This window comes from Cyanistes caeruleus, chromosome 2, assembly GCF_971803275.1.
Source record: "Cyanistes caeruleus chromosome 2, bCyaCae1.hap1.1, whole genome shotgun sequence".
NCBI classification, from domain to species: Eukaryota; Metazoa; Chordata; class Aves; order Passeriformes; family Paridae; genus Cyanistes; species Cyanistes caeruleus.
The window spans coordinates 80,049,263-80,062,961 of NC_141702.1; the positions used below are offsets into that span (position 1 = coordinate 80,049,263).

General features: G+C 40.4%; 1 protein-coding gene across 5 annotated transcripts in view; it reads right to left on the reverse strand.

The window, feature by feature from the left end:
- Positions 1–12,223, reverse strand: part of SPAST (spastin) — a 40,036-nt gene extending 27,813 nt beyond the window's left edge. The window contains exons 1-4 of one of the 5 annotated variants that reach the window (XM_023923811.2): positions 11,627–12,223; positions 7,533–7,616; positions 6,198–6,281; positions 532–627 (exon numbers count right to left, since the gene is read on the reverse strand). In XM_023923811.2, the coding sequence (XP_023779579.2) occupies positions 532–627; positions 6,198–6,281; positions 7,533–7,616; positions 11,627–12,032 (670 nt within the window). In that variant the 5' untranslated portion in view covers positions 12,033–12,223. Of the gene's footprint in view, positions 1–531; positions 628–6,197; positions 6,282–7,532; positions 7,620–11,626 lie in introns of all 5 variants that reach the window. The other 4 variants (XM_023923810.2, XM_086878130.1, XM_086878129.1 and 1 more) reach the window with 4 other exon arrangements.
- Between the last annotated feature and the right edge of the window lie 1,476 nt (positions 12,224–13,699).

A 13,699-nucleotide genomic window follows, 5' to 3' on the forward strand; every position in this document is an offset into this window, starting at 1 on the left:
AGTTTGTCTCGGTCTTCTGGGAAAGGATTAAAATAATGTTCTTTGACAAAATGCAAGAGCTGCTGTCATTCCCCCCCTCATTTCAATTGAGCATCACTTTCTTGATGTAAAAACCCCCTGAAATTCAAAATTGCTTAATGGATATTCACAGTATCATAAAGGAAGAGCTAATTAACGGAGATACAACATGTAACCTATATATCCAACACTGACACTTTCTATAACAGGTTTAATGTAATTCCTTGAAGAATATTACATAAGAAATATTTTCTAAAGTGTTGCCTTAGTAAATAGATTTGGATTCTAGGACAGTCATTGCAAGAGAAAACTGAATACTACAAAATAAAACAGTGTTGTCAAAGCCATGGAAAGGATGGAATGTATTTTATACAAAGTCTTTAAAAACAGAAATATAAATCATTTTATTTTAAAGCTGGTGGGGCCAGAATATAGCATTGCATTATTTTGCCTTGTAATACACCAGGAACTGAGAGACATCCCCTCAATAGGTGCTGGTAAAACCAAACCCACCTGACTGGAGATGTCCATTGCGGCATGCCAGGTTAGTACTGTCATTATAGACCTCCATTTGCGGCTTGGAAATTTGCAAAACTGCCTGCAGCTTCTCTACATAGTAGAACAGAGGGGGAGGGAGGAAAAAGGACAAAATAAACAAACAAAAACCAAAAATGAACCAAGAAAATTTATGTATGTTGAACACAGAAATGTCAAGTTTGGCTTTGTTATAGTTAAAGATAAAAGGAATATTTCTATCTATTCTATACATTCAGCAAGTGTGTAAAAAAATTCTGTTAGTATGAGCATGACTGAAAATAGCTTTAAAATTCATCCTTTATGGCTGAGTTAATTACAATAATCTTTCCAGTCTAGTGATTGCAGTTACCTCTCAAAAACAATGTTCAGGACTAACTCAATTTAATTTAATAAATATTTATGCTTATAACACATTTTGGAAGTCCTTCTCAAGGTGTTACTTTTGACCAGGTGCAAGGAGTCCTCACTTCTCTGCACAATAAATGTTCCACTTAAGTAGTAACAGCCAGTAGTAGCATTTTACAGAAACCTTCAAACTTCCAGCAGAACACCATATACACATTACAATAATGTCTTTTGAGATCTCTGTTTATATATTTAATTGCCTTGAAATGAAGTCAATAAAGTTGTCATGCAAATTGTCTTCTTTAGGAAGATTAAGTTCAGAAACATCATGTAAATATTGAATACAATATTTATAAAGCTAAAGATTAAGGAGAAGGAAATTAAGAAGTAATGAAAAACAGCCTAACCATAAGTCAAAGAGGTGTTAAGGCTGCCAACACAAAAGAAAAGTTAAGGACAACTTGTTCTCTATAGCCCAGCTACCACTCTGGCTTTTACCACTGCACTTAAAAACCTCTAGGCTGTACTTTTTGGGCCCTTTACTCCCTCTCCCACCTTTGTTTCACACACACTCCTCCTACTTTAAAAACCAACCACGGTCCATAAGGATGCAAGGCATATACACTACCAAGCTCTCTCACTCCCTCCCATTTTTCTTCCTTCTGCTCTCCCCCGCAAGAGACAACACTACCAAGAAGCTAGAAGAAAAGAGATGCCAAGTAGAGAAGAGATGTCCTCTGGTAATATGAAAGCATATATTGCAAAGGCAGACAAACTCTACTGAAAACGTACACAATCAAGATCATAAATAACCTGGCTGGAAGAGGAAGTGCCATTCACAGCCTGCAGATGGTACAACCAACAAGCACGAGCACTTCCTTAGGCTTCTTTACCTGTTACAGACCTTTCTCTAACCTTTCTGCTTTGTTCCTTTCATCCTCTTCCTGCTCCTGATCACTCACAGCTAAGATTTCCTGAACAGTATCTTTACACCTCATAGTTAAAGTGATGGCTTAGTAACATTTAGCTTGAACAAAATATGGTTTAGAATGGAAACTTGGTAGTCACGGGCAAATACGAAAAGCTAAGGTTCAAGATTAGTACACGTACACAAGGTTTACTTCATTTTATACTGAAAGCTTTGAAGAGTCAAACAAAAACTGTCAGTCATACACAAACAGCCTATGAACAACCACAAGCTCTACAACTTCCAAGAAGTTACTCTCATAAGCTTTCCTCTCCAGAAGGGTAAGCAAAGTCCTTATAGTATGACTGTCTGCAGAGAGTGTACTGCTCTAGTGGACACAGTACTAACAAAGGAGGCAGCAGAATGGTCTGCTCCCTGCCCAGCGCATGCAACCCAAATGGAAAGAACATACAGGAAGCTTAGGAAACAAAATTAGTATTAATAGACTTTTAAGGCATTAGGATAATCAGATGAGTTTTGGAGAACATTTCTGAGCTTAACAAAAATGACTTTCTAGTGAGCGACCATAATAACATCAATTGGCTTGTACAGGAAATGCTGTTTGCTTCAATGCTACAATTTGACACTGGGGTTCTACCATAATTATCAATGTTCAGCTAGTTTCACATATTCAGGAGCTCCAGAACTACAACCAAAGAAAAAAGAAAAAATGTAATCCAACTGCTGTCCAGTTTCAATCCAGAGTTCTCTCATCACATTACCTACTGACATGTCATTTTAGTATTGCACATAAAATTTCAAAATATGAAAAAATTTCAAAATATCACCTTTCCTTAGGGATAGTATTGCTGTAGGATCCTCTGGAATATCAAAAATAAATTAAATTGAGCATTTAAATATTATTCCAGGGAATTATAGGATACCATCATCTTCCACTTAAATGCTTCCTCCCTATTTTTCTAGACACTGACAAAGTTTACAGATTCTCATTCAATATTTCATTGATATCATTGAAGGTACAATGCTGACATAAACCTACCAAACAAACAGCACTGCAGCCACTGCCTTATTTAGGCAACACTATAGCTTGAGTTCAAGAAACTAATTTCTAGTAAAAAAATGCTACCCTGTAACATAAGCCTAAAGCAAAAAGCACCGTCTCCTCCAAGATAGTGAAATATTCCAGGTGTCCACTGAAGACCATATCTATACAGACAGAATATAGGAATATTAATACCTTCCAAAGAGGATACTGATGACAGATATTTGAATTATGTGTCACATATATCCTTCAAACCAAAATACTGAAGCTATGCTATATACACAGGAAGGCACTTCTCATGACAGAAATCTCTCTGAAGGTCTCTCTGAAGTGAGAGAACACAGATAGGTAAAATACATAAATAGCATTAAAACTGAATAGTGTTGCACTGGCTATTACAGCCATCACTACATCACTATGCCATAGGAACAACAAGCTGCCAAGTTCTGTGTATCGACTGTAGAAAACAAATATCCTCCTGTCACTCTAAATGCATCAAATTTAATTACTCTAACATGGGTGATCAATCATCCAGGAGAGACCTAGTGTGTGAAGACCACCGAAGCAAGGTTTAAACACACAACTAACACGTCCTAAACCATGTCAAAATGAGGGGCCACCACCACATCAAATGGAAGAACTTTCAAGTCCCCTGACAGCCAGCACAACCCAATATTGTCAATGGACTGTCAAAGCGATAAAGTCCCCTTGAGGTGACCTGAAACACACAGCAGTCACTTCAGCTTTCAGACTGTGTCACAGTACTGCTTTAAACAGAGTAAAACACAAAATTTAGACTCATGATGAAAACAGGGCTCGAAGTAGAAAACCCTTCAACAGTGAGTAGCTGCATCCTCTTCCAACATTAAAAGGCCTCAATGGTGTGATGGTGTGATGACACAGTGGTAACATCTGGGTGTGATCAGACATCACACTCTCACCAGTCCCTCCGTTAGTGGGGTCATGCAACTTAAACTAATGTACCAGCCCTTAAAAAAAAACCAAAAATAACAAAGAAACACCCCAAAAACCCAACAACACTGAGCACTTCTCAAGGGACAGTGATAATCAGCATGATTTAACTTTCACTTTCTATGTACTAACAATGTAACCTGCTTGACTGGATAGCATTTGAGTTAGGCACTCTGCAATCACATTTCCATCTAGCAAGCAGGATGAAATATTTGGTATATCATCTGGTTTGTTTTATTCTTTCAGCTAATGCTGAAATTATTATTGCCTTTTCTGACTTAAGAAAGGGAGAAATTCCACAAAGCTAGGAAAAAACACTCTTATGAGTTCAATTCATAGGAAAAGTCACTTCATTAAACTGTAATAGCTTCAAGAGCCTCATACTTAATTCAACTAAAAAAGGATCTTTACAGCACACAAACACTTCCAAATAGCTGTTACTATAAGTAACAGGCTAAGAGTGTGTTTAGAATGGCACATGGAATTCAACTCTAGATTACCTTAAATTTCTATAAAATCCACATAAAATGACCAACAGAAATAATAAAAAAAGATGCTGTCAATACTTCAAAGTTGGTTAGATGGCATAAAAATATTACTCAAATAGAACCCTAATGATCAAACTTGTAGGGATATAAAGCCATTGAAATATCTCTCCGAACCATATATTTTGTGTTCCTAAAGGGCACACGACTTCGCTTGCTCCTTTTTATCCAAATTTCACTTTTAGGTTCATTGTATGAAGCACATCCTCAGTAAAAATTAACAAGAACCTAGGCAGAATAAAGTACTAAACTGATAATTTAAAAATAAAAATGAAATAAAACATTACACCAACTAACATAATGGAACACTATGCTATCTGTTTACCTTTCAATCTGCACTCTGAATGAAGCAAACAAATAGCACGTGATCACACATTCTAATAGTAGAGATGAATATACTTCAACTTTAAGGGTTTTTGTGACTTTTACCCTTTGTTTCTTTTCAATCAGATCACAGCAAGTAAGCAACTTATCAACACTTCAAGCACTACTACAGTAATACAAGCAAGGATGAAGCATTACCCGCAAAATACAAACACTGTTACTTTAAATTTTGAGAAACAGCAAATTTTTTTCTAGGAAGAAATTCTAGTTATTTGTCATTAGGATGTGAGCAACAAGCCATACCTTATCAAAGATTGTTAGCATGTAATCATTTGCACTTTATTGTTCCCCAGTTCATATTACATCTAGAAATCAGCCTTCAACCCTAATAAGTGGAAAATATCTTTTCTCCATGTACTAAAACTGTACCAAAAACCACCCATATTAAAGCATAGAAGACAGATGCCTCCTTCACCTCCTGTCCCCATTGATTTTTTTCAAAAAATACTAAAGACATCAGGGAACTCAAGGGAAACAAAAGGGGCTCACTTCCTTGGGATTGTCTCAACTTCCCTGTCAATCACCAGTTAGGAACACAGAACCATAAAGAGTAGAAAAGAGCCCAAGTTTTCCCATCAGCTCTACATGCTCCTAGAAGAATGAGTTAGTAGAACTCCACACAAGAGAGGATATGCAAGAGATATTCAAGTTAAAATCAAGTACATTTGTTAGTGTACCTTTAAAGAGCAATTAAAAACATAATCCTTATTTTAATTTTACTGACTGAACTGAAAGCATTTTCAAAGTTTTAAATTTAGAGGATGCACTACACAGAGCTATGGGTCTGTTGTTTGAAGGGAGGATCTTTACTCTGTTAAAAGCATATATATAATTTTAATAAAGCTAAAACTATACAACACTATCCTTCTGAAAAAGGTGACCTTACCTTCTAATTTTAAAACAGAACACTACTAGAAAAGAATCAAAAAAATTAGAATTTCACAACCTTATGGTCTACATGATGTTAAAAAATTATTATCAACATTATTATTATCATTTACCAATAATAAGGAAAATTGTTAATGTAAGTGATAGCAAAATCAACAGACTATGAAGTAGTTACACTTACAGGAAGCACACTTGGCACTCATGATCAGCAATATATCCTAAATTTCACCACAGTACTAACAGAAAAATCCTGAACGAACTCCATCAGGAGTTAATCAAGACTTCCTCATTTTATCAGTCAAGTGTGCTATGATATAAAGACTTCTCATTTACTTTTATACGTGAAAGTGGGTCATGAAATTCCATTTTCAAAATCCATCAACAGCACTTACTATCAACTAAAAATTAAACTAAAGAGACCCTATAAAGATAATGACTCCTTCACTTTAAAAATTCAAGTAGTATTTTAGAAGAATACATTAAATGAAGTTGTGCAAATAATTACAAACTTTCCAAAGTCATGAATTGTAACTGGTACCTAAAAGCTGCAACCGATCCTTGGCCATTGCCAAATTTGTCATCATTTTAGATTGGAGACGTCGAGCCCGTTCACACTGATCACCTTACAAAGAAAAATCCATGTTAAAACACAATTTTGTAAATTAAGTACTAAAATACTGATACCCAGCCTTCCAACTTCCTCCTCCCACTCCTTTTTTATCCCCTCCACTATGGAACTTCATTACAAAACTAACGAAAAGAACTCTAAAGCTTCCTATTTAATCAAGAATTTAAAGTTAGTTGACACTATGTGCTTTACAATAGTGCTTATAGTGATGGGAATCCAAACACTGCTTTGCATATTGTCTAACATTTCATGCTGGCCTAATATGCCCCTTGTCTCTGCATTTCTCTGAACAGAAATCAAATTAAAAAAAGATTTTTAAAAAGCTTGAAAAGTGACTGAGAGGCAAGTACAATTTGAGATAATTCCTTTTGGCAAAATTAACAGATTTAAATTCAGTTGACTGTGTCCCTTTACATTTTAAAACACACAGAATTAGACATTAACACCACCACTTCCAAAGAAATGTTGTCTGTTCAAGTCAAGCTTTTTTTTTTAACTGTGCAATTTATACAGGTTCTATCAAATGCCACTGGTATTGCCCCTAAGTAAGATCACCATATGCTTCTAAACACAGGTGAGGAACAAAATGAAAGTCTGCAAAAACACTTACAGGTTTAGGTTTGGGGCAGGTGATTTGGGTTGTTATTATTATTATAATATAATTTTGAGGACAGAAATTGTCAGCAAGTCCTTCACTACACCTGTATTTCTATGATACATACCTACTTCTGCACTAAAGGTTAAAATGATTCCACACAGAGAGATGGCTTTCTTCCTTTGTTGGAAATATTCAGTTATTTTGGCCTAAGTTATTCAGAAACACGTCAGGCCATTCCAAATTGAGGGGTTTCTTTTTAGATTATACTGAAGGCAATACAAAATTCTGCATAAGTGAGAACATGAACTGTCAACTTCAGCAAATCAAATCAAAACTCAGTATTTCGGCACTCCCATTATATAAGAAATCATGTGTTTACTTAACAGTGTTCATGAACTCCTTATGATTTTGCAGAGTCTGAAAATATTTGGAGCAAGATTTGCATGTGGTATAGACCAGAATATTAAGGTGGAACAGAGAAATGGACCAGTGTTTACCTACAGCAAAAACAGGAATAAGAAAGATCCTTATGAAATAATTCATATAGCAAACAGCTCCTAGCCCCTACCATATTTACTAATATTGATTTCTCACTTCAAAAAGGCCATAAACCAAAATCAGTTCCACAAAACTCAAAACTGGCTTACCTTGACCAATTACTAAGACAGCTATTCCTTTTTCCAGTTCTTCAATTCCTTTCTTATACCATTCAACAGCTTGTTCCTTTTGTCCTGCTTAAAAAGGAAGTGAGCCCATTATTTTCTTGAATGAATTCAAGCTTAGGAATAGCGTTAATAAATAAAGCAAGATAAATTAATAATTTAATTTATTTTAATAAATTAAAATAAAGCTGAGGTTCTACATAATGTTGCATAAACAAGTAAGAGGAACAGAGATTTGAGCAAAATCCTGTGATTTACAGAAAGTCTTAAAGGGACACTGTCAACTTTACATCTACTTAAATATCAAATAAGCAAAACCAGGTACTATACCAGCCTCAAATCACTTTTGCCTGTTTTAAGAATAATTCTTCATCTGCCTTAAAGAAATCAATCTCCTCCTCCCCCCACCCCAAATAATAAAAAAAATAATAATAAAAAAAATTAAAAAAAGGTTAAAAAGCTCACCTACACATATTCACTCTCAGGAGAAATGGTGAAATTAACAGTTTTTACTTCTGGAACATCAACTAGAGATGAGTCTCTTAATCTTCCAGTGATAGCCAATAATAACACTAATGACAACCAAAGTAACACTAGAAAGCACAGAAACCCAAGAAGAAAAGCAACAAGCCTAAGACACTACACAAGAGGAGACTTCTCCTCTGGTTAACTTTTGTACACTGCAGTTCATTTGTCTTTGTTCATGCTGTTATGAAACACGCTGTTATGTATTACAGGCGTGTGTCAGCTTTCACCTGAAGCTCGAGTTAGAGCACACCTCTGTACCAACCACATCCTGAATGGAATATTACAGCAAACACAACCATGAACATGCCTATGCCTGACCTGAGCTATGTGACACCGTGACTGGAAGTCAGCCCCTGAAGACCTATCTGCTTCATATTCCTCCCTTTCTATAAATACTCTACATTAAAAGTATATTTACCTGCACATGGAAAAATACTTTTACAACATAATTATATCACACTAAGCATGCATTTCCACAGAGGAATATAACACATTAGGTATTAGACCTTAAAACCTGATCAGCATTAACAAGATACTATTGAAAGAAAAACTAAATAGAAGTTCAGGTATCATTACTCTAGTTTCAGATGACATAATGTTTCACAAAACTATCCCTAGTGCCAGTTACCATTGGCTGTGTGCTTCTACACTCAAATCTTTTGATAACTTCAGTCCCAAACCTATTTTATAGCAAATTTCAGTGCTAATAAAAATATTTCAATCCATTTCTAGAATCCTCTTCTGAGTTTTCTCTTGCTCCTCTTCAGATTAAAAAAAAAAAAAAATCTCTTAATAATAATATTTGGCAAGCTCCCCTGCACAGATAATTAATTTCATGCTTTTCTCACCACTACAAACCACAGAGCACCTGGCTATAGTCATGAACACAACACACATTGGGAATCATTTCATTACCGCCCTTCCTTCACCAGCCTCATATATGCTGACTGTTAAGGACAAAGCTAGATAAATTAAATCACTCAAGGTGAGTGACTTCAATCATCTCTTTAGACTTTAAGCTTCTTCTTCCTTCCACCCACTGAAACAGTTTCGACTGCAGTGTAAATCAGAAATCTAATACTGATTATACCCAAATAAAAATCTGGTTTGAGATGATTCCAGCCACCTCCACTAACAAACCCTGAACTGCTTTGTTATTCTTAGGGGCAGCTGCAAACATGCCAAGGTCATCATTAAAATTTCACTTCCAGCTTTTAACTGGAGAAAGTTTAAAAGCACACCACCACACCAAGTTGTTTGCAAAGGCTGCGCTCCAAATCCACACTGAATGGTTGACTAGTTCTCTAGTGATTAAGACATGAAAAATACAATAAATGTCACTCTCCTTGGAAGTTGCTGATTTGATATTAGCTCTGGCAGAATGGAGCTCATTTTCCTCAAATAGACCCAATGGCATTGTCTTTTGGATTTGTGACTAAAACAGTTGATAACACGGAAATGTTTTGAGTATTGTCGAACAGCACAACCTCAAGGTTTTCTTTTTCCCATCTAGATCCCCCATGAGCAGGCTGAGGGTGCACAGGAATTTGGGAGAGGACACTAGCAGGATGGCTGACCCAACTGAATATTCTGCACCATACAATATAATGCTCATCAATAAAAACCTGGGTAGATGAATAACCAGATGAGGGCTGTCTTCCAAGGCAATCTTTGCTTGGAAAGATTTCTCACCTTTCCACCACCCCACCCCCCCCCTTTTGCTTCTCCTATGCTCTGCCCTGTCCCACTGAGAAGAATAAACAAGCAGCTGTGTAGATGCTTAACTGCTTGCAGGGGTCAACACACCACATGTGCCTTCTTAGGAAAAGTTATTAAGCTTAATTGTGAAAATACCAGAATAAGAATAATTGCCTCGCTAATTCAGAAGCACAAAAAATTAACAGAAGTACTATCAAAATTACTGAAGTATGCATAGCTCCCACAACAGCAAAAATGCCCCATAACTAACAGGCATAGCTAACTAATAGCATTTTAACAGGCTATTAGACAATTCAGAAATTCCAACCATTTTACACAGTACATCTAACCTACAGTTTTCTCTTTGAAGCTATAAAAAGCTTGTTTACAGATCAAAAAATTTGCAAATATAGACAAGTATTCTGGCAAAATCAGATAAGCAAATAACAAATCTATGTACTAAAGTGAGTTCTTTCTCAGTGGAATGCATATTGCAGTTGCAGGCCTGTAATAGTTGTGCAACTGCTCATATTAGCAGCGAAGATCATCTTAATAAATGTATGGCCTGTGCTGCTAATTCATGTGGGATCGCCCTAAAGATACCGACAGAGCAAGTCCATGATTAAAACTGGTATTTAAGGGCTTACCCTCCAAACCACCAACAGTTAAAGGTCACAACAGTGGAACAGGTGTCTGACAAGGGAAGACTTTACTACTCCTCATGGAGCAATCATCAACAACACCGAAGCTCTCAGTTACCTTCTTTCATGCTTTGCTCCTATGACCCTCAGCGCTCTCTCACTGCACATCTGTGCAGAACTAACCTTGCAAAACACAGTGAAGGTTTATTTTTTTTCTCTCACAGAGCATATCACTGCCACTCCCGAACTGTCAACGCAAAGGAGGACACATCCCACGCCTTTATGGTGCTCTCAGCATGCAGCTTCTATTGAAGGCCTACTCCTAGATTTTTAATCTCCTCTTCTAGGATAGCAGTTTCATTAAAGCTCAGCTGAAAGTGTAGAATGAAGCATTCTGACTTCTCCAGAAAATTTTAAAAACCAGTATAGCAAGGCCTATCTTTTGCATGCTGACAGAATTATGCTGCTGTATTCAGAATAAACAGTTACATTAAATTCAGTGTCAAGTGTTTTGTTCGGTTGGGTTGTTTTAACGCTTTACAAAAAAAATTGTAAAAAAATTCCTCGCTCCTCTGTTTTATTTTATTGAACCTTAAACGTCCTTCTTAAGGTCTTCTCATCACACAGTGGTAGGTTCTTAAAGAGTATGCGTGTCTAGCAGTTAAAGAAAAACAATTTTTAAGAAACTACCAAAATACAAATAAGCATTTCTTTCCTTAAAAGTCACAGCATTCCAAATGGGCATTCCGAGGGCCAAGTAACCCGAAGCCTCGCTTCAGCACTCATCATTTGTCAGGCAGGGCATTATAGGATGCACCCTCATTATTGTCCTTGCTGCTTTTGTTGTCCGGCCGGCTCAGTGAAGGCTAGTTACAGTGACACGGCCGCCTGTAATTTTTAATCGCCTCACTCAGACCTCCGCGGCAAAAACTCTTAAGTTTTGGGGGAAAAATACCAGCACTTGTATTGCAAGGGGAACGAGCCCGAGCCGCAGCTTTGTGATCCAACCCGCACCTGCGGGGCTGCGGCAGGGACGGACCCGGCACCGCATGCGGGCACAGCACGCCTCAAGCCCCGCACACACCGTCCGCAGCCCGCATTTCTCTCATGAGCGGGTTTTGTTTGCTCTCAGCTGAAAGCGGTTCCACGGCACAGGGCCTTCCCGCCCCCCCTCCCCGCACCCCGGGGCGGCCGCGGGCGCTCCCTCCCTACCTGTCTCGTCCTCATCGATGCGCAGAGCCATGGAGATGCACTCGAAGGCCCGCTTGTGGCACGCCCGCACCGTCTCGGGCGCCCCGCCGGGCTCGGGCGCGTCGCCGGCCCCGGCCCTGCTGCCCTTGGCGGCCATGAGGGCGCCGCGGGAGAGGCGCTCGCAGAGCCAGGCGAAGAGCAGCCCGAGCTGGAAGGCGACGAAGCGGAGCAGGGCGAAGGCGGCGAAGAGCGGGTACGAGAAGTAGTACAGGTTCCGCTTGTGCGGGGACGCCGCCGCCGCCGCCCCCGCCGGCGGCACGGGGGGCGCCGGCCCGGGCGGCGAGGAGGGAGAGGCGCCGGCGGTCGGAGGCGCTGAACTGGAGCCGGCTGAGCCTTTCTTCTTCCCTCGGCCGCCCGGAGAATTCATTCACCGCCGTCGCCATAACCCGCTGCCAGGGACTGACAACAACCGGCCATGGTGATGGCGGCGGCGGCGGCGACGCCCCTTTCGGCCGGCCCAAGGGGAGGGACGGAGGGCGGGATGCGGGCGGCCCCGGCCGGGGGCGGGGAGAGTGGCACCGCCCCTGCCGCCATGGGAGGCGACGGAGTGGCGCCTCCAGCGCCCGGCCCGCCCCGCTCCCACGGCCCGAGGGGCGGGCTCTCGGACAGGCTCAGCGCTGGGCCTGGACAGCACAGAACCATAGAATCAATGGGGTGGGAGAAGACCTCTGAGGTCATCGAGTTTAGCCTTTGCAATGTAAAGGTGCAAAATTGGACCAGAGCGCTAAGTAGCACGTCCGGACGATTCTTGAATCCGGGACGGTGACTGTACCACCTCCTCGGGCAGTCCATCCCAATGTTAAACAACCCTTTCTGCGAAGAAATTCCTCCTAGTGTCCAACCTGGACCATCGCTGGCACAGCCTGAGGCAATGTCCCCTTCCCCTTCTCCTTCCGCTGGTTGTCCGGGAGAAGAGGCCGCCCCCCACCTGCCTGCAGCCTCCTTTCGGGGTGCTGTAGGGACCGCGACTCGACAGCGAAAGCCCCAGCCCGCTCCAGCCCCGCCAGAGGCCACTCAGTGTGGGCCCATGAAACGCACCGAGAGGACGGGCGATGAATAATTTAATAGGATTAGTTATTCTGACTGGGCTTGTGAGCCGCCCCGCTGGCACAATGCGGCGCAGATTCCTGGCGCCGCTCCCGCCTGGAGTCATTGCTGGTGGCACACGGGCAGAGCCCGGGGAATTCCCTGGCACGGAGGGGCGTGCAGCAGCCAGGCACCGGCCGTGTCCCTGCTCCCGCCGCCGTGGGGCTGCCCCCGGGAGCGTGCTCCGCTGCTCTGTCAGCTCCGCAGCTCTGTAATGGGAATGACAGGCCGTCTCCTCAACGCAGGGAGCTAATGGAATTCACTATACATTATAGATACATCGCTCTGGGGAAAAAAAATATAAAAAAAATCAAATCTTTAATCCACTCTTCTTAACAAATGTGAACACGCGGTTGTCCAAGCCCTTGTCAATTATTTGCCCAGACATAATATTTATTTATTTGTGTCTCTGTCAAAGAGATAGATGCTCCAGCTCCCCACTCCTTTGGTTATTTCAAACCTTAAAAATGCTTTGGTACCTTCGGTCTAGCAACCTAGGGGAGGCATCCATACACCAGCATTTCTGTGCCTACTGCTATATTCGCCCCTTTAGCAAACACCTCCCTCTCTGCTTCAATCTTCCCATCTTTGTGGTTGCCTTGTCTGATCTTTTTCACCGTTGCTCTGCTCTGTCACACACTCTCTGTTCTACAAATAAAAGACTGAGTGATATTAGATTATGACAGATCATCTCTCTGCTGCACCCCTGAACTGCACACAGGAGCAGAGACAGTCCCAAAACTGTAGATAGATGAGTCAGTGCACAAGCAAGTTTGTACCAGCTTACAGCAAGAAATGGGGGTTGATGGGGCATGTTAATAAAAAGTATATGCCAAACTAAAATTACTGCTGCCTGCAATATTTTATTCATTCTTCCAAAATTATTATAAAACTACTATTTTTTTTTCTTGTTTGTTTATGCCTCATAAAGTTACTCCCAGTTGCCCC